Below are 17548 nucleotides of genomic sequence, written 5' to 3'. Positions count from 1 at the left end.
ATCTGGAGTGCTGCATTCAGTTCTGGAGTCCCCAGCACAGGGAGGACACGGATCTGTTGGAGCGAGTCCAGAGGAGGCCACAAAGATGATCAGAGGGCTGGGGCACCTGCCATGAGGACAGGCTGAGAGAGTTGGGGTTGTTCAGCCCGGAGAAGAGAAGACTCTGAGGAGACCTTATTACAGCCTTTCAGCACTTAAAGGGGGCTTATAAGAAAAATGGGGAAAACTTTTTAGCAGGGTCTATAGCAATTGAACAAGGGGTAATGGTTTTAAACTAAAAGAGGAGAGGTTTAGACTAGATATTAGGAAGAAATTTTCTGTGCTGAGGGTGGTGAAAAACTGGAACAGGTTGGCCAGGGAGTTAGTGGAGGCTCCATCCCTGGGAATATTCAAAGTCAGGTTGGATGAGGCTCTTCATCAACTTAAATATGTCCCTGCTCCTACAGGGGGTTGGACAAGACGACCTTCATGGTCTCTTCCAAGTCAAAGCATTCTATGATTCTAACTGTATTCCTGTGATGTCCAGGCATCCTGTGGGTCAGTCCTGCCAAAGGCACTGAGCGGGATGCTCAAGGGCTTCAAAGACATGTGAGAGGGTTAGGATGCTGGCCTCACCTTGGGCCCCCAGGGGTGTTTTAGGGTATTTTATTAGAAAAAATTCTTTACTGACATAGTGGTGAAGCACTGGCACAGGCTGCCTAAGGAAGTGGTGGAGTCTCCTTCCCTGGAGGTGTTTAGAAACCATGTAGATGTGGCACTTTGGGACATAGTTTAGTTGGCACAGTGGTGTTGGGCTGATGGTTGGATGTGATGATCTTAGAGGCCTTTTCCAACCTCAACAATTCTATGATTCTATCATGGACAGACCCAAGCTCCTGGGAAGCAAAGTGCATATTTCCAGAATCAGGCTGTCCTGTTCCTTGTGATGAGCTGGTATCTGTTACTTTGCTCAAGCCTGAACAATACCAAAGGCTCTAGTAAAATTCCACTATTCTGTATGTTTCAGTGTATAATGTGAACTAATATTTGTTTACAACAATAGACGTGTCCCTGCCCATCGCAGGGGGGTTGGAAGTAAATGATCTTTAAGGCCCGTTCCAACCCAAACTATTCTATGATTCTATGATCCTACGCTTTCATACCATACAGATTGCATGATATAATAAGCTAGGGAAGGGAATTTATGTAACAGCGTTGAGCAGCAGTGCCTGGCTTTGCACGCTAAGTTGTTCTGGGTGAGCTCGCACGGCAGCTCCAGCAGCCCCAGTCTCTCTCCTACCCCTTCCCAGGCACCTTCCCCCCACTCCCATGCCAGGTCAGCCTCAAATCAGCCTGGTGATCGCCTGTCCCGCACACAGGCACGAAGGAGCCCACGCAGAAGCGCTGCAGTTACAGAGGAAGGGTGAGCTTTCCTCTCTCCAAGGTCAGTGCAGGAGGATGATGTGCAGTGATGTAAAGCTCTCGGAGGTCCAATGTCCCTTGAGGCTTGTGGTCCACCTTGCTGCATCTCTTGCTTCCCAGGTTTGGCTCTAGATTTGTGTAGAGGGGTGTCCAGGACTCCTCAGCCTCTGGCTTTCCCTGCCCCTTCAACCAGGGCAGATCTCGATGGCAGGAGGTGTGCCAGGGTGGAGGAAGAAGGCCGGAGGAGGACAAAGATCCATCTCCCCCTCTGCGGCAAGCTAGAGAGAGGAGGTGGAGGGGAGAGATGGGGGAGTTTAATGTAAGCTGACATCACATGGCTGCTGTGGCTTTTTTGATCTTGACAAAGGCAGACGGTTCTGCTCATTGCCAGCATGAGACAAATTACAGGTGAAGCAGAAAAGATTACAGGATATTTCTGGTTGTTGTTGAGTTTGGTGGGGGAAGGGAGGAAGAATTCAGGGCAGATGCATCCTAAAGATGGAAGGCAGACAGATGTGATAAATAATGAGAGCCAGCTCCCCGTCTGGGGGTGCGTAAAGAACAATCAGGACAACGCTCCTTTAGGGCTGCTGAGGGTGTGAAAATATGATATAAGCTCTGGTACCCACCTAAAATGTGTTTGCGCTCTTTCTGCCCCCTGCTGCTACCCGTTGGTTGCTTTCTGTCCCCACAGAAGGACCCGGGTGGCTTCAGTGTCTGGTTAGGGACATGCTCATTGTCCCCTGTCACTGCAGGCTTCTTCCTTCTTGCAATACTGGTGTCTATTGAGGTTCAGCCTGTCCAGATGAGCTACCACCGATCCCATTGTTATTATTCCTTGTCCCCAGCAGGCTTCTTGACTGTTCCATGGCAGACTTCCCCCTGCAGAGCTAACCCCACCTTCCTAAAGGGACACAGATTTGCCCCATTCCCTCTTCTGCATTCCACACCTTCACTGTGCCCTTTTCACCAGGGTGGCAACCCCCCCTTAGCCCCTAACAAACAAAGGACCCTTGGGTGCACGTCCCACCTGAGGGTAACGTGGAGGGGAGCAGTGGTAGTGCTGACTGTCCCTGCATGAAATTCCAAGCTTTTGCAGAGCTGATTTCCTCCTGGGATGCAAAGCTGTTGCATGACAGCTGGCAAGGAAAGCTGTGCCAGCCAGATTCACTTTGCTTTCCTTCCTCTTTGAAACTCTGCTGGGGGATGCAAAGCCTGCAGAGCAAGCTCAGCTCTGTGGGGAACAGGAAGGTTGAACAGAGTCATGGCCCTGCACCCTCGTTGGACATATACCCACGGGCCAAGGGGTGTAAAACAGACTTAATGTTGAAGGGTAGCAATTAAACACTGGTTTTCGTGGTAGAGGATGGCATATGGAGGTTCTTCTAGGTATCTGCAGTTCTTCTAGGTCTGTAGCTCAGCAAGGAAGGGAGGATGAGGCACATTTGAGTGTTGGAGGTTGCGGTGTATCTTACATATTACTGTGTGACTGTATCAGGCTGTTTCATCTCTCTCTGCTCCTTTTCCAGTTTGCAAAGCAGGAATAATGACTTGATCTCCACTTCTGAGCACTGCAGGAGAGCTGAAGCAGGAATGTTGGAGCACTGGCCCCGGCGCAGGCAGAAGGGGCAAGAGCAAGGCACGATACTGTTGGGGAGATCTCCTGATTTTACTCTGTGGGCCACCGTACATGGCTCTGGGAACACAAATCCTTCGAAAGTGAGTAGAAACGTAATGTAGCCCTTGTGAAGATGCTCTGGTGCTGCCAATGAAGGCAATTAGCATCCGTGAGACTTGGTCTGGCCACCACCAGTGCTCCCTGGGAATGGTGCTCTTGCTCCTACAGCAGCACAATTCTGGTCACTACAAAAGAATATTATAGCACACATACTGTCCTTGGATATCCTTTGCCAATTTTCTGAACCTGAGGATGTTTTCTTTCTGATTTCTCTTGCAGTTCTCCCCAGGCAGCCAGAGGAGCAATGAAGACAAGCTTTGGAAATGGTCTCAGGAGCGGTGCTGACCCCAGCATGGTCTCAGTTGTCTCAGCACCTACTCCCAAACCTCCTGACAGCAGTGGCTTCATCTCAGCCCTGTTCAGCACGAGTTTTGCGAGGTGTTTCTGGCTCTGGGCTGAGTTCATGCTGTGCTGCACAGGAAGCACACAGAATACAAACTCATGTGTATTTGATTACATTTGTTCTCTCACTAATAGACAAAAATTATATCATTTGCAGCAAGTGCAAATTATGAGGGAAAATAATGACATTTCCACATATGTTGCTGGCAACTTCCTTTGGCAAAAGCTCTCTTCAGCTATTGTTAGACCCAAAGTCAGTTTTTTCCATTCTACTTTTTTTTTTAAATGTCTCCATACACACTTCCTTAGCATTTTGGTCAACTCGGCGAAGTTTCTCAAATGGGTTTCCTTGTTTGAAGCTGCAGCATCACCCGAAGGCAGGTTATTCTGCTTTCCCACCAGAGTATCCGACTGATGTCCTGCCAGGCATCCAGGTTGCCTTCTGGATCCTGCAGCAGCTTCCTCCCCTTCAGCAGCTGAGCAGGGAAGTATTTCTGTGACTATTGCTGGAGTTTTGTCCTCTACTGCAGACCCTGGGGGAGCCTAGTTAGATAACATCCATCTTACCCATGCCTCTACCAGCCTTGGGACAGTAGTGTTTGAGGAATTAGTATTGGCTTAAAGACGGGCAGAGACTTGTGTCTGATCATCTCAGAAGGTGCTGACAAAAGCCTCAAGGACACTGAAGAACAGTGTGAGGAAACTTGTCAGGAAGATCTGGAACAACACTTAATCAGGCTTGGATTAAGCGGAGCTCAGTATGTCGTTCATGCTGTGATTCATGGGCATGTTACAAATGGGAAGTGTGTGCCTGACGTTGCCCAACCATCTCCTCTTTCTCCAGCCAGGGCTTTTGTCTGAGAAGGATCTGTCAGGAAGCCCTGGCTGGGTGGCCTTCCCATGACCTGGTGAATTAGGGCTGCCCAGAGATACAGAGGGAGTCAGAGGCCTGGTGGGCAGGAATCTCAGGGAATAGCTTCAGGAGGCTCATGTATGCACACCCACTCAAGGGCTTCCTCCAAGCCAGGCTGAAGGGGCTGGAAGCCCCCTGATGCTGTGAAAAGCCAGACTCAATAATCAATGCCAATTTGATTATTAAATAAGGTAACCTTTTACGCAACGCTGGGCACGCAGGGGAGAGCTCCACCTGATGTGTGTGCAACTTCTAGCACAACTCACAAAAGCTATATACAGTCAAAGCGTACATATTCATCACTTTTCCTGGAACAGGTGTGTCTGTTATAATCAGTTCTCAGAATTTATTTGCGCTCTGCCTTCTGGGGGTCTTGGGCTGGGGGCTTCTGGAGGAAGGCTCACAGTCTTCTTCACAGTGAACTTTTCAACTTTCCTTCTTGCACATGCTCTTAGACATTTTGGGCACCTCTTCAAGGTTGCCTCTGGTCCTAGCTGGTTCTTCTTCCTCTTATCATTCCATTAGTCCTTGTTATCTGGCTTAATTAGATACAGTCACATTCTTTCCTGTTCTTTCTAACTGCAGCCTTGTTAAAATGCCTTATTGTAAGTGTAAGCATTGAGGTGCAAGCTAGCTAGAAGTTATTATTCAAGCTAATCCTATATTTTAGTTCTAAAATCACAAAAATTATACATAATATTCAAACATGTAATAGGTAAGTAACTCATAACAAATAATCTCTTCCTTCACCCCCAGGCAACAGGCAGGATGATGTGCTTGTGCTTATGCCTGGAAGAAGCTGCGTGGCACATGGCAGCCTTATTCATACTGAAAACTGAACCACAGCTGAAGCGTATCCCATGCCGTTCGAGCTCTACGTGGCACATTAGTGCCTGGAGCTGTCTCAACGCCACAGCTCTTGTTGGAAACCAAAGGACGTGACAGCACCTGAGAGCCCTGACGCAGGCAACAAGCAGCTGCCGCAGCGTCAGACACAGTTCACATCCCAGCTCTGGCCGCATGAAGCCCAGTGCTCATTCTCTGCTGCTTCCAAGGGTGCTTCGAACTCATCGGGGGGAGGTTCTGCTTGAACCAAGTAAGGCTGCCACGTCATGACTTGCACAAGGCCACTGTAGTGGTGGTGGCTGTGGAAAGAGGTGATTGATCCCTGCTCTTTGCCGTGCCCTCCTCAGTGCTCGCACGGCAGGGAAGCGAGGCAGGGGAAAAAATGAGACAAAACTACTGCTGTTCTGGGGTTTTGGCTGCATGAGAAGCATGCTAGCATTGTGCCTGGGCAGACCCAGGGAGAAGCTGCAGACCAATGGGCACGCGTTGGCTCTGGTGTCCCCTTTGGATGACCTACAGCAGAGAGCTGAGATGGTTGGCTGGGGATGCGGGAGATCTTGCATGTTTTGGCATGATGTCCTCGAGGACGATTCGGTATGTGACCTGTGGCTCCAGCATGGACCAGTGTCCTGGAGAAATGAGGAATCTCCTAGTGCTCACCACTACTGATCTCCCTCTCATTTCCTTTGCATATCTGGAAAGTGGTTTCCCTTCTGCCCTCTCAAATGAGCCGCATCTTTGCCTGCCCTTCGGATTTGCTCTGAGAACACAATAAACAATCTTTTCAAAGTAATTTTTTTGTTTTAATTGTGTTTGGCTTTTAGTTTGTCCAGAACACATGTTTCTCTTTCAGTGCAGTCAGAACCCTGAGGCTTGTGTTTTCCTTTCTTTGCAGTGGGATTAGTGAAGCTGTTACTGCACGGATGGTCAAGGTGAGGATCATAGCTGAACTTCAGTGATGTTAAAATTAAGGCACAACTGCAGGCTTCTCTCTGGAGGAACATGGCAATCATATGGACTGCCCGCCTTGCTGGAGCAAACCAAGGAGGAGCTAATCCTAATGGATCCCATCCTCTGTGCAGTCACCCTGCTAGGTACAGGGGTATCACAAGCCTGTACTCACAAGCCTGAATCACAGGAAAGTCAAACCTCACACCTCATGGCTCCTGGGGCATAAGCATGTAGAGGGCACAAAGCCGGGACTTAGGGAGTTTGGCAGAAAACATTAGCCCTGCAAATCTTTACAGCCACCCTCGTGGCGTGCCTGCAGGGCTGTGGGTGTCAGAAACTATGTGGGCACAGCTGGAGAGCACAGGCAGGAGAGCAGGCAGCTCTCAAGGCTGGAGCCAGTTATTTGATTTTGTTAAAACTTTTCTGCGTTAAACAAGTTCTGGGTCATGGTGAAAATTTCCCTGTGTGCAAAAAAAAAACAAAAAACCCAAACCCAAAAAACAGAAAACCAAAACCAAGTTGGTTGTTCGTATATCTGTGCTGCTGAAAAGCTGGAATATTTTAGCCAAACCACTCCTGTCAGCAGCAGCAGTCCAGGTATGGACTATGGGAATGAGGTTTTTCACTGAAAACAAAAATATTACTTCAGGCAGCAATAATTTTTTTTCTGTTTTCTGCCATAAAATGCTTTTAGTCAAATTGTTGATCCTTTTCTTTTTGCATAGAACCCCTAAAAGGAGTACTAACTTCTCTCCCCTTCCATTCCTCCCTGCCTCTGCCTCCATCCCACTGCCGACAAGCCAGCAGACCCTAGAGCCTGGATTGGGCACAGTGGTAAATGTGGGGCTTCAAAATCCCATAAATCTCCACCAGTTTAAGCTCACACGCATCTTCCTCAGCATTACTCCTCCTCCCTAGTCCCATCCCTCCTTTTCAGCCCATTGGAGAGCAGGTTCATAGAATCATAGAATCACTAGGTTGGAAAGGACCCACTGGATCATCGAGCCCAACCAACCATGGTTCTCCGGCTGCAGCGGATGCAGGAGGAGGGAGAGCATCCCTCAGCTGCCTTTCCCATGGCTGTCACCCGGGTACCATGTGCGGGTGAGCTCGAGAGGCCCGTTGCCATGACAACTGCTGCTAAAATGCCCCCCCTGCACAGGGATGCAATTGGTTGCAGACGGTCCCTCCTCCGGGGGAAAGCCGGTGATGGGGTGCCCTGGGGAGGCTGGAGGGGGGCTGACACTGCCAAGGAGGCAATGAGGGAAGACCCCGGGAGCCCTGGTGGGAAATGAGGCCGCGCTGCTGGCTGCGTGTCGTCCCTGCACGCTCCCGCCAGCTCTCGGCTGCTCCCACCATCCTTGCCTCCCGCTCTGCGCCTGTCACTTCTCACCATTGTCGTGCTCTCTCAGATCAGGGTCCCTTCTCCCTGGCACTGCCTGGCTGAGAAACGAGCCTGATTCATCCCAGCCACGCTCCGGCAGATGCCCGAGGGAGCAGCCTCATCCCATTGCCCTGGACCAGTGGAAGCAGGTAGGTGGCATGTTGCAGGGCAGGTAGTGGGTGCTTGTGGGGGATGCGATGTATGGAAACGGGGTTGTGTCTGGGGCTTCAGCTGCCTCAGCAGCTCCTTGCCCCCAGCCACAAGCTTCCTCGGGGTGCCCCATCCTGGGGGTTTTGATCATGCTGCAGCCTGGTTTATGCTCCTCACCATGCACACAGGAGGGTTTTGTGCCCAAAGTCACCTGTGTCCTGGCACTTTGCGTGGACACTGCTCCTGCCTCGCTAACATCATGCTCACTCACCACTGCGTGTCTGTGTCTCCTGCAGACCCCCGTCCCTGTTCCAGCGCCCCCCCAGCAGTTTCTGCCCTGTCACTTGTCCCCGGGGGCGCCCATCACAAGTGTCGCCGTGGCACCTCGGGTGCAGCCAGAGGCGGTACGAGGGATCCAGGGGTGACATTGAAGGAGGGTGCTGGGGTGACACATGCAGCAGCATGAGTTTAAAGAGGATCGCTCAGCTTACCTCTATGAGATGCTGTCTCGTCTAAAAGACCTTGGGGCTCTTCTGTAGCTCTGGGGGGACAGGGATGTCCCGCTGCAAAGCAGGGTGCTGAGATCAACCAGTCCAACAAGGGGTGAGTCTGCTTTAATATCTGCAGAACTGCTCCAGAATGCTGACATCTTCCCAACTGAAACTCCCTCTCTCAGTGTATGCAGCCAAAATCTGCTCACCCGCCTGAGAAGAGCAATTGCTTTGCTGGGCCAGCCCTGCAGAGACTGGGGTGGGAGCTCTGACACCTTGCCCAGTACTTGTCTTGCCCAGCAAGGACCTTTGTTGGGAGGGCAGGGACGGGCAGGCAGTGGGAGGATGTGGCACGAGGTGAGGGCTGCATAGCAAATAGACCAAAGAATAGGTTGCTGGCGAGGATCTGGGAAACGCTGGCTCTGCTAGTCACTGAGGAAGGATAAATGGAGAAGCCTTGTAGGGCTGCTTTTTATTGCGATCGTTTTTGGATGGCAGCTTCACTCCCAGGTTTGGAAAGCAGATGATCAGGGAAGAAAATGAGGTTGTTGGCTTTCCTCCTATAGCCTTGGGCGGGGGGTGTCCAAGCCAAACTCGCCTTCCCAGGCTCCCTAACCCTTGCCCATTGCTGTCACGAGCCAGGGACTGGTAGCAGTTGCTGGGACACCTCCAGAGAAGGGGTTTGCAGCAGCCTTGGCCTCCCAGCCTCACTGAGGCAGCAGCTGGGAGGGTGCGGGGGGTGTTTTTGTCCTTCACAAAGCAGTAGCAAGGGACAGAGGAGCTACTTTTGCAGAGCCAGACCTGAGCCTCAGACCTGACCCCTGTCAGGGCTGGGGGTTCGTGCCCAAGTCCTTCCTTAGTCCCTCAGTGTAAGTTGACGAAGGGAAAACCCAGAGTGGAATCCCTGCACCCCACCACAAATCTGTGATGTTTTTGCAGGCTAGGGTGAGAGTTTTCATCCTGAGTTACTCACCTGAGGAAGGCAGAGGCTGCCTCTTTGCTCCTGGCCAAATGGTAGCCAATGCTAAGCCACCCAGTCTCATAGAATCATAGAATAGTTTGGGTTGGAAGGGACCTTGAAGATCATCCAGTTCCAACTCCCCTGCCATGGGCAGGGACACCTCCCACCAGACCAGGCTGCCCAAGGCCCCATCCAACCTGGCCTTGAACACCTCCAGGGATGGGGCAGACACAGTTTCCCTGGGCAACCTGTGCCAGGGCCCCACCACCCTCATCATGAAGAATTTCTTCCTAATGTCTAGTCTAAATCTGCCCCTCTCCAATTTGTAGCCATTCCCCCTTCTCCTATCACTACAAGCCGTTGTAAAAAGTCCCTCCCTAGCTTTGTTGCAGGTTCCTTTTCAGGTACAGGAAGGTCACCATATCCTCCTCCAGGACATGGTGATGGTAGGGGCAGGCTGTGGGTAGCAAAACCAAAGGCTGCTGAAAGCCAAAGAGCATGGAAGGAGGAGGGAAAATCTACTGAAGTCTCCCCTGTCATAATAAATATCAACATCCATGCCAATAAGTGGGAGGAAATAAGTGTTTCTTTCCAATGCTGGCAGTTTCTTACTTATGCTAGCAAGAATTATAGCTCATTTCAGATCTAGTACTGTGACAGTAAAGGTGTTATTCAGAGCTCCTTTCTGCTAGTTTTGGGGCAAGCAAGCAGGGATGGACTCCCTGCTTAAAGCACTTGCAGACTCCCCTTAACCACCCCGCACAAGGAATCATAGAATCATAGAATAGTTTTGGTTGGAAGAGACCTTGAAGATCATCTAGTTCCAACCCCCCTGTGGTGGAAGGAAGGCTGGGAACACATGGTTACTGGCACAGGCGTGACTTGGGGGACGGTTGCAGGTGGCATTTTTCAGGCATCTGGAAAAGCAGGAGCTTGATGAGGGCTCAGCTTCACCTTAACTTCATCCTTGCTGAAGTCAAGGGGCATTTCATCCCCCCAGCTGAGAGGTGAGTGTTTTGGAAAGCCATGCTTTGGGGCTGCATTTTGTGCCTGAGCCTGGCACTGTCACACTTTCCCAAGCCTGAGAGTCCCCTGTTTAATCCACCGAAGCCTGTGACAAGCAGCACGCTCACCACGCAAAACCCAGCAGCCCTGACACCTGGAGTCGGCTGTAGCTGTGACTGTTGGAGGGAACACCTCTCAATCCCTTCTTCTACCCCTGCATGACCCCTACCCTGGCAGGTGTTTTGGTAAGAGTGGGCAGCTGGGAGTTAGAAGCTGGGCACTGCTGTGGGTTACCATGTGGGTTGCTCCCACCCTCTCAAAGAAAGAGGATAAAAGCTGGGCACAAACACGGTACCATTACAGCTTTTAAATGGCCCCAAGCCGGGGTGTATGCCCTGAGCACAGCACCAGTGGGGCCAGACAGCTGGGGAGGGGGTGGGCCAGGGCACCAGCAGGTTGTCGTGCCAGGATTCCATCTGTCTGTCCCTCCAGAAAGCTCCATCCCTAAAGGCTGGACTGTGAGATGTTTGCTCCTTCCTGCTGCTCACTTCTAGCATCGTGTTGACAGCAATCGTGCAGTGCATTGTCTTGTGTTCCCCAGGGAGACGTTGCTCCGGACTTGGCACCTTGTGTCTGAGTGGCAAGGGGCTCCCAGTAAGGCAGATCAGCCGTCCCAGGTAAGCGGCTCCCAAGGCCCAGCAGGTGATGGCAGAGGGGATGGGCCACGCACACAACAAATAGGGGTGCAGCAAGGGAGGGCTCAGCCCCAAGCTAGATCCACTCAGCTGGAAATTCAAAGGCGATGCAAAGCACCAGGGGAAGGGGCAGCCGAGTTTCCCCCAAGCAGGAGATAAGAAACAGTTGTATTTTCCCACTGCCTACCTTTAATAGCTGGCAGCAGGGCTGGGCTGTGCAGGCTTTCCCCCTTCTGCAGGGAGGGAGCAGGACTGCTGCTCAGTGAGAGCCAAAGGAATTGTTGTCACCTGAAGGCTGGGGTGCCTTGGTGTGCAAACCAGGGTGCAGGAGGGCTGTGAGAAGGAGTCTGGGGAGGCAGGGCACTGCTGATGGGGCAGACTTCCCATGATGAAGCACAGTGGAGGTGTTTTGTGGGTGCTCCCAGTGCATGAGCTTTCTCCCCTTTTCTCTGGCAGCCATGCCCCACTTCTTGGATTGGTTTGTGCCGGTGTATCTGATGATCTCCATTCTCATCCTGGTGGGCTTTGGAGCTTGCATTTACTACTTCGAGCCAGGGCTCCAGGAAGCCCATAAGTGGCGAACACAGAGGCCGATCATGGAACGAGATCTTCGGAAGACGTTGATGATTCGGGACAACCTGGCGTTTGGAGTGCCTGAGGTCTGATATGCTGCCTGTGGAGTCCAGAAAAGCCTCTCCTGGGTGAGCAGCAGCCCACAAGCCTTGGTCAGGATGACAGTCCTGCCCTATCACTTCTCTCTTCGTTGATCTGGACCTTGTACTCACCACTCACCTTTCTGCCCTTTTGCTTCTTAGGCAAGGTTTGTGTGGCACTGTAGACTTGGGGCTTTCCATGTGCTCACAGCCCTTTACCCAGCCAAAGACTTCTACTCCTCCCTATGGCCAAGACTGATGAATCACTTAAATGAAAGATCCCTTGTTAACCACTTGAGTTTGAGCTGCTTGGCACCTTGAAGTGACCTTCAGAAAGAAAGGTCTCTATGGGGGTACCAGGCTTGCAGAGGGATACAGTCTTTTACTCCTATATATTGGGTTAAATCTAACCCAGTCTGTTTAAGCTCAGAGGGTACATGGGGTGGGGGAGGTCAGTGGGATTTCAATACAGAGCATTGCTTCAGCTGAGCTCTTCACAGAACCCACCCTCGGCACTGAGCTGGTAAGCTTGTTGAAGCTCTGTGCAGAGGGGCCAAGGGATCAGAAACCCCCAGAAACTGAATTCCTTTATCCCTGCTAAAGGTACACCACTTCTATATGCCTGTTTAGGAGATGGAGAACATCCATCCACCCATGAATCCATTTCAGATGCACCACATTAAAATTAAAGGTCTTTAGTAAAAACATGTGTCCAAGTCCTGTGTCAAGCTGAGAACGTTCTGCAGCTCTCCATGAAAGGTACTTCCAGACTTATCACATAAGCCTTTCTGGATCTGCCTGACCTGCTCCTCTGCGACAGAGCGAAGTGGGACAGTCTGGGATGTAACTTGCACTTGTTCAGTCCCCTGAACTCCAGAGCACTCTGGCATGGGTGGACCCTCCCACAACCATCATTCCCAAAAAAAGCTGTGAAGCATCCCTTTCCTGCGTGTCTCTGAGAAGGGACACCAAGTGTGTCAGTGAAATAGGCCTGTTTTGCCACCTCTGCTTTCTGGGCTCAAGCCGTATAACGTGGGTCTAGCACAAAATCCCATGTTTATACACTAGCTGCACTTTCGGCACTGCTCCAGGCCTTATCGGCTACGGAAGCACTGTATGAAGGTGTGATCGTGATGACAACACACATCCCCATTGCACTCACGGGTGTCAGCTCTGGGCTCTAGACCCCTCTGGCTCCTCTGGGCAGCAGGATTCCCTTGGACCAACTGCCTGGATCTGCCACCGATCCCAGATGGGCTCAGCCTCTCCTGTAAAATTGTCAGCAGAGGTTTTCCCCTCCATTCCCAAAGAGAGGAGGAGTGCACACAGGGCTGGTTTGACTGAGTGATGCTCCACAGATAATCCTCCAGGGAGGAAAGTTAATTTTTAGCTTTAAGGGGTTTGGTTGAGGAATGACTGGGTCAGGGCATCCTGTAAATAACCTGGGTCTTTCTGGGACATTTCATCCATCCAGACTGCAATCATATCAACCTTAATCTTCCACACCAAACCCAGGCAGGCTTGCAGGAATTGCTGGCTCTGTTTCAGCCAGAGGACAAGTCCAGAGTCCTTCCATTCAGCCAAAAACCAGAGATCATGATGTGAGCACCCTAACTGGGAAGTCTCACTCAGCAGTGAAATGTGATGAGCAGGATTACTTCTGTGCCCCAAGTCACGTTTGCCCTGCCAAGCAATGTCTCAAAGCACAAGTTGAAACTGGGAAACCCCACATATTTTTGTGCCTGGGTGATTTGAGCTGTGAAAAGCAAATGCTGTGGGGCCGGGTTGCATGGTCTGACATGCCACCCTTTGCTCCATGGTTCACACAGAATCATAGAATCACCATGTTGGAAAAGACCCACCGGATCATCGAGTCCAACCATTCCTATCAAACACTGAACCATGCCCCTCAGCACCTCATCCACCCGTGCCTTAAACACCTCCAGGGAAGGTGAAGCAACCACCTCCCTGGGCAGCTTCTACCAGTGCCCAATGACCCTTTCTGTGAAGAATTTTTTCCTAATGCCCAGCTTAAACATCCCCTGGCGGAGCTTGAGGCCATTCCCTCTTGTCCTGTCCCCTGTCACTTGGGAGAAGAAGCCAGTACCCTCCTCTCTACAACCTCCTTTCAGGTAGTTATAGAGAGCAATGAGGTCTCCCCTCAGCCTCCTCTTCTCCAGGCTAAGCAACCCCAGCTCTCTCAGCCATTCCTCATAAGGCCTGTTCTCCAGCCCCTTCACCAGCTTTGTTGCTCTTCTCTGGACTCGCTCCAGAGCCTCAACATCCTTCTTGTGGTGAGGGGCCCAGAAATGAACACAGGATTTGAGGAGCAGTCTCACCAGTGCCGAGTACAGAGGGAGAATAACCTCCCTGGACCTGCTGGTCACGCCGTTTCTGATACAAGCCAAGATGCCATTGGCCTTCTTGGCCACCTGGGCACACTGCTGGCTCATGTTCAGTCGCTGTCAACCAACACCCCCAGGTCCCTCTCCTCCAGGCAGCTTTCTAGACAGACTTCTAGTCTGTAGCTCTGCACAGGGTTGTTGTGCCCCAAGTGCAGGACCCAGCACTTGGCCTTGTTAAACCTCATGCCATTGGACTCAGCCCAGCGGTCCAGCCTGTTCAGATCCCTTTGCAGAGCCTCCCTACCCTCCAGCAGATCGACACTTCCACTCAGCTTAGTGTCATCCACAGACTTGCTAAGGGTGCACTCGATGCCTTCATCCAGGTCATTGATAAAGACATTGAACAGGGCTGGACCCAGCACTGAGCCCTGGGGAACCCCACTTGTCACTGGCCTCCAGCTGGATTTCACACCATTTACCACCACTCTCTGGGCCCGGCCATCCAACCAGTTTTCCACCCAATCCTGGTGGATATCTCCTGCCCTCCAGCACGATACAGCTGTATCTCTAAGCACCAGCTTGAAAACCTGTTTCCTCACTTTGAATTCCTTATAGCTGGGACTACACTGTGAACAGATCCCAGATAAGCCATGGACTATCAATAAAAACCTCTGGTTTTATTGCTGTAGCTGGGGGGCTTGAAGCAGTCAGGGGCAGGTTAGAATCATAGTATGGTTTGGATTGGAAAGAACCTTAAACATCATCCAGTTCCAACCCCTCTGCCATGAGCAGGGACACCTTCCGCTGGATCAGGTTGTTCAAGGCCCCATCCAACCTGGCCTTGAACACCTCCAGGGATGGGGCAGACACAGCTTCCCTGGGCAACCTGTGCCAGCACCTCACCACCCTCATGGTGAAGAAATTCCTCCTTATTTCTAGCCTAAATCTGCCCCTCTCCAGTTTATACCCATTGCCCCTTCATCCTATCACCACAAGCCTTTGTGAACAGTCCCTCCCCAGCTTTCTTGTAGCCCCTCCAGGTGCTGGATGGTTGCTGTAAGATCTCCGCAGATCTCCTCGGTTAAACTGTCCCTGCGGGAAGGGGACTCTGGTTGCTGTGTCCTGCACTAGCACAGGCTGCTCCTTCAAACCCACTTTTGCCTGCTGAGTCAAAAGAGAAGAGGGGAAAACCACCAGCCTAGTAAAAATGAAAGGCTGCATTTTCTACTGCTGCTCTCGGCCAGCTGGCATCTGTGGTGTGATGATGGGGCTCCCCATGGGGGTTCCACCTTTCCTCCTCTGTGTCCTCCTCTGCGTGTCATCCTGCTGTTTTCACCTCCGTTCTGGCCATGACTAACTGCAGAAAATGAGCAAAAAGGAGATGACAAACAGGTCAGGGCTAGACTAGAGATAAATTTGTTATTCATCTCTTCTGGCTTATGCTGTGTGCTGTTTAGTCCTGATGCAATCAGGATTAAGCCAGGTATTTTCCACAGTTACAAAGGACTTTATTGCCAATGGTGTCAAAGCCCTCTCCAGTGGAATCAAAGTGTGTGACAAAATCCATGGCCAACACCTTGTTTTCCAGCTGTTCCTCTGAGAGTTACCTCCCTCCAGCTCCAGGCAGGCAGCAAGGACCAGCCTGGAGTGAGGTTTCCTTTATGACAGGGTAGATTTTCATCCTCCTGGTTTCTGTGCTGCAGCTTTGTGGGAATAATTAAGCCAAAGGCAAACACTGCCTGAAAATTGAGACTGCTTCTCCCCTGTGGGACCTGTGCAGCCAGAGAGACCTCCGGGGAGAGGGAAACAGTCACAGATAGTGAATTAAACTATGTAAAACATCAGAGAAGACACTGCACAGCATCAGGTTGTTTTTTTCCTCTTTCTCTGTCTCTTTGCCTTTAAAGTAGTAGAGAAGTTACAATGTGCCGAGCCCTGCCTTCCACCAGCATTCCTCATGGCTCACTGTGCGTTGCTCATGGGTGATTCCTCCTCCACCTCGGCCACATGAAGGTGGGCAAGCATCGTCCCTGCCTTGCTGTGAGTGCTGTGGGTGCCCAGCCCTCCCTCTCTTTGCTCTCTTTTGCCTACTAAACCACACATTCTCATCCCGCCCCACCAAAACATCTTTCTCCTTTCCTCCTTGGTTATTGTGCTGCCCTCCAAAGTCTCTTTTATAGTGAGGAAGGAGAAGAGCAGCAAGCTGACTCCCTGTAGTGGAAGCCCTCTTGACCTTGCAAATGACCCAAAGCTGGCAAAATTAAGTAGTTATCAGAATGACAAAGAAGAAAATTAGAATAAGGGAAAGAAGCGTCAAACATCTGGCAAGCGAACACTGAACTTTCTCAGTGGGGCATAAATTGTTGAACTGGAATCTGCCATTTGAGGGGAAAAAAAAAAAAGAAGAAGAGAGGAAGGGAAAACATCTCAAAAATTCAGAGATTTAAATTATTTTTTGCAAACTGCACCCATTGTCCTTAGGAGCAGGTGACGCAGGCCTGACCTGGTGGGTCTGCACTGCTCCTCCACCTCCCGCCGCAGAAGCTGGGCAGGGGGCTATCGTGTGGGGCTGCCCGTGGTGTGGGGCTGACTGTGGGGTGAGGTTGGTTGTGGGGTGAGGCTGACTGTGGGGTGGGGTTGCCAGCAGCGGGAGCCAGGAAGGTGCCGGGGCCGGAGCAGCCGTGGTGCCAGGCGTGGGAGCATGCCGGGCAGGCACAAGCACTTCATTGTCCCGGGCAGAGGCGGGTGTGCAGGGCTGCCAGTGGGGGCTCGGGGACGACAGCAGCTCCAGGGAGACACTAACCCCAGCACCAGGGAAAGCCTCATCCCCCCCAATTCCAGCCCAGCACCGCTCGCCCTCCGCCTTCACGCCTCCGCTTCCATCCCGCTGTTGCCCGCCATGGAGGAGGACGTCGCCCCTCACCGCAGCCGCCTGCCCACCCCGGCTGGGCCCAGCCGCATCCCGGCCCCACCACCGCGGCGGGACAGCCTCCTCGGCACCCCCGTCGCCCCCACCAAGTGGAGCTGCCTCTCGGTCACCCTGCGCCGGGCTGGCGGGGGTGTCAGGGGACCCCCCTGGGAGCGGCTGCGGGGTCCGGCACCCATCACCCCCGTCGCCCCTCGCCCCCGTCCCGTGGCGGATGAGGGTCCCCGGCGATGTGGCAGCTCTGGTGGGGCAGAGGCCACTGTGGTGGCGAAGATGGGGGTGACCAGCTCCCCGCCATGGTCCGGTGGGTCTCTGCGGTCGGGATGGGCTGGGCAGGAGGCGGGGAGGCACAGAGGGGTCTTGGCAGTGCCATGGGGTTCAGCACAGGGCAAGGCACCTTGGGAGCAGTTGGGGGATGTGGAGGAAGATGGGGGGGTCCTCCCTGCTTCGCCCACACCGGGAGTGGGCAAGCAATGGCAGGTGTGGGGCAATGATGGCATAAGGTTTAACAAGGCAAATGCCGGGTCCTGCACTTGGGGTACAACAACCCTGTACAGAGCTACAGACTAGGAGAAGAGTGGCTGGAAAGCTGCCTGGAGGAGAAAGAACTGGGGTGTTGGTTGACAGCGACTGAACATGAGCCAGCAGTGTGCCCAGGTGGCCAAGAAGGCCAATGGCGTCTTGGCTTGGATCAGAAACGGTGTGACCAGCAGGTCCAGGGAGGTTATTCTCCCTCTGTACTCGGCA

At 52.2% G+C, this 17548-nt stretch overlaps 1 protein-coding gene across 1 annotated transcript; it reads left to right on the top strand.

Moving 5' to 3' along the window:
- Positions 1–10844: 10844 nt before the first annotated feature.
- On the top strand, positions 10845–11912 carry SMIM45 (small integral membrane protein 45). Its single transcript, XM_069849787.1, has 2 exons — positions 10845–10859; positions 11334–11912. Exon 2 carries the CDS (start codon positions 11336–11338, stop codon positions 11540–11542), a length of 207 nt encoding a protein of 68 aa, XP_069705888.1. The 5' UTR covers positions 10845–10859; positions 11334–11335; the 3' UTR covers positions 11543–11912.
- Positions 11913–17548: the final 5636 nt, after the last annotated feature.

The sequence above is a fragment of the Phaenicophaeus curvirostris genome, chromosome 1 (assembly GCF_032191515.1).
Source record: "Phaenicophaeus curvirostris isolate KB17595 chromosome 1, BPBGC_Pcur_1.0, whole genome shotgun sequence".
In the NCBI taxonomy this organism is placed as follows: Eukaryota; Metazoa; Chordata; class Aves; order Cuculiformes; family Cuculidae; genus Phaenicophaeus; species Phaenicophaeus curvirostris.
Note: the sequence above shows the minus strand (reverse complement) of the source record. Positions and strands in the feature narration are given on the sequence as shown.

Bases quoted from the DNA above. Each gene is read 5' to 3' on its own strand.
- SMIM45 (XM_069849787.1), top strand. From the start codon at position 11,336: ATGCCCCACTTCTTGGATTGGTTTGTGCCGGTGTATCTGATGATCTCC.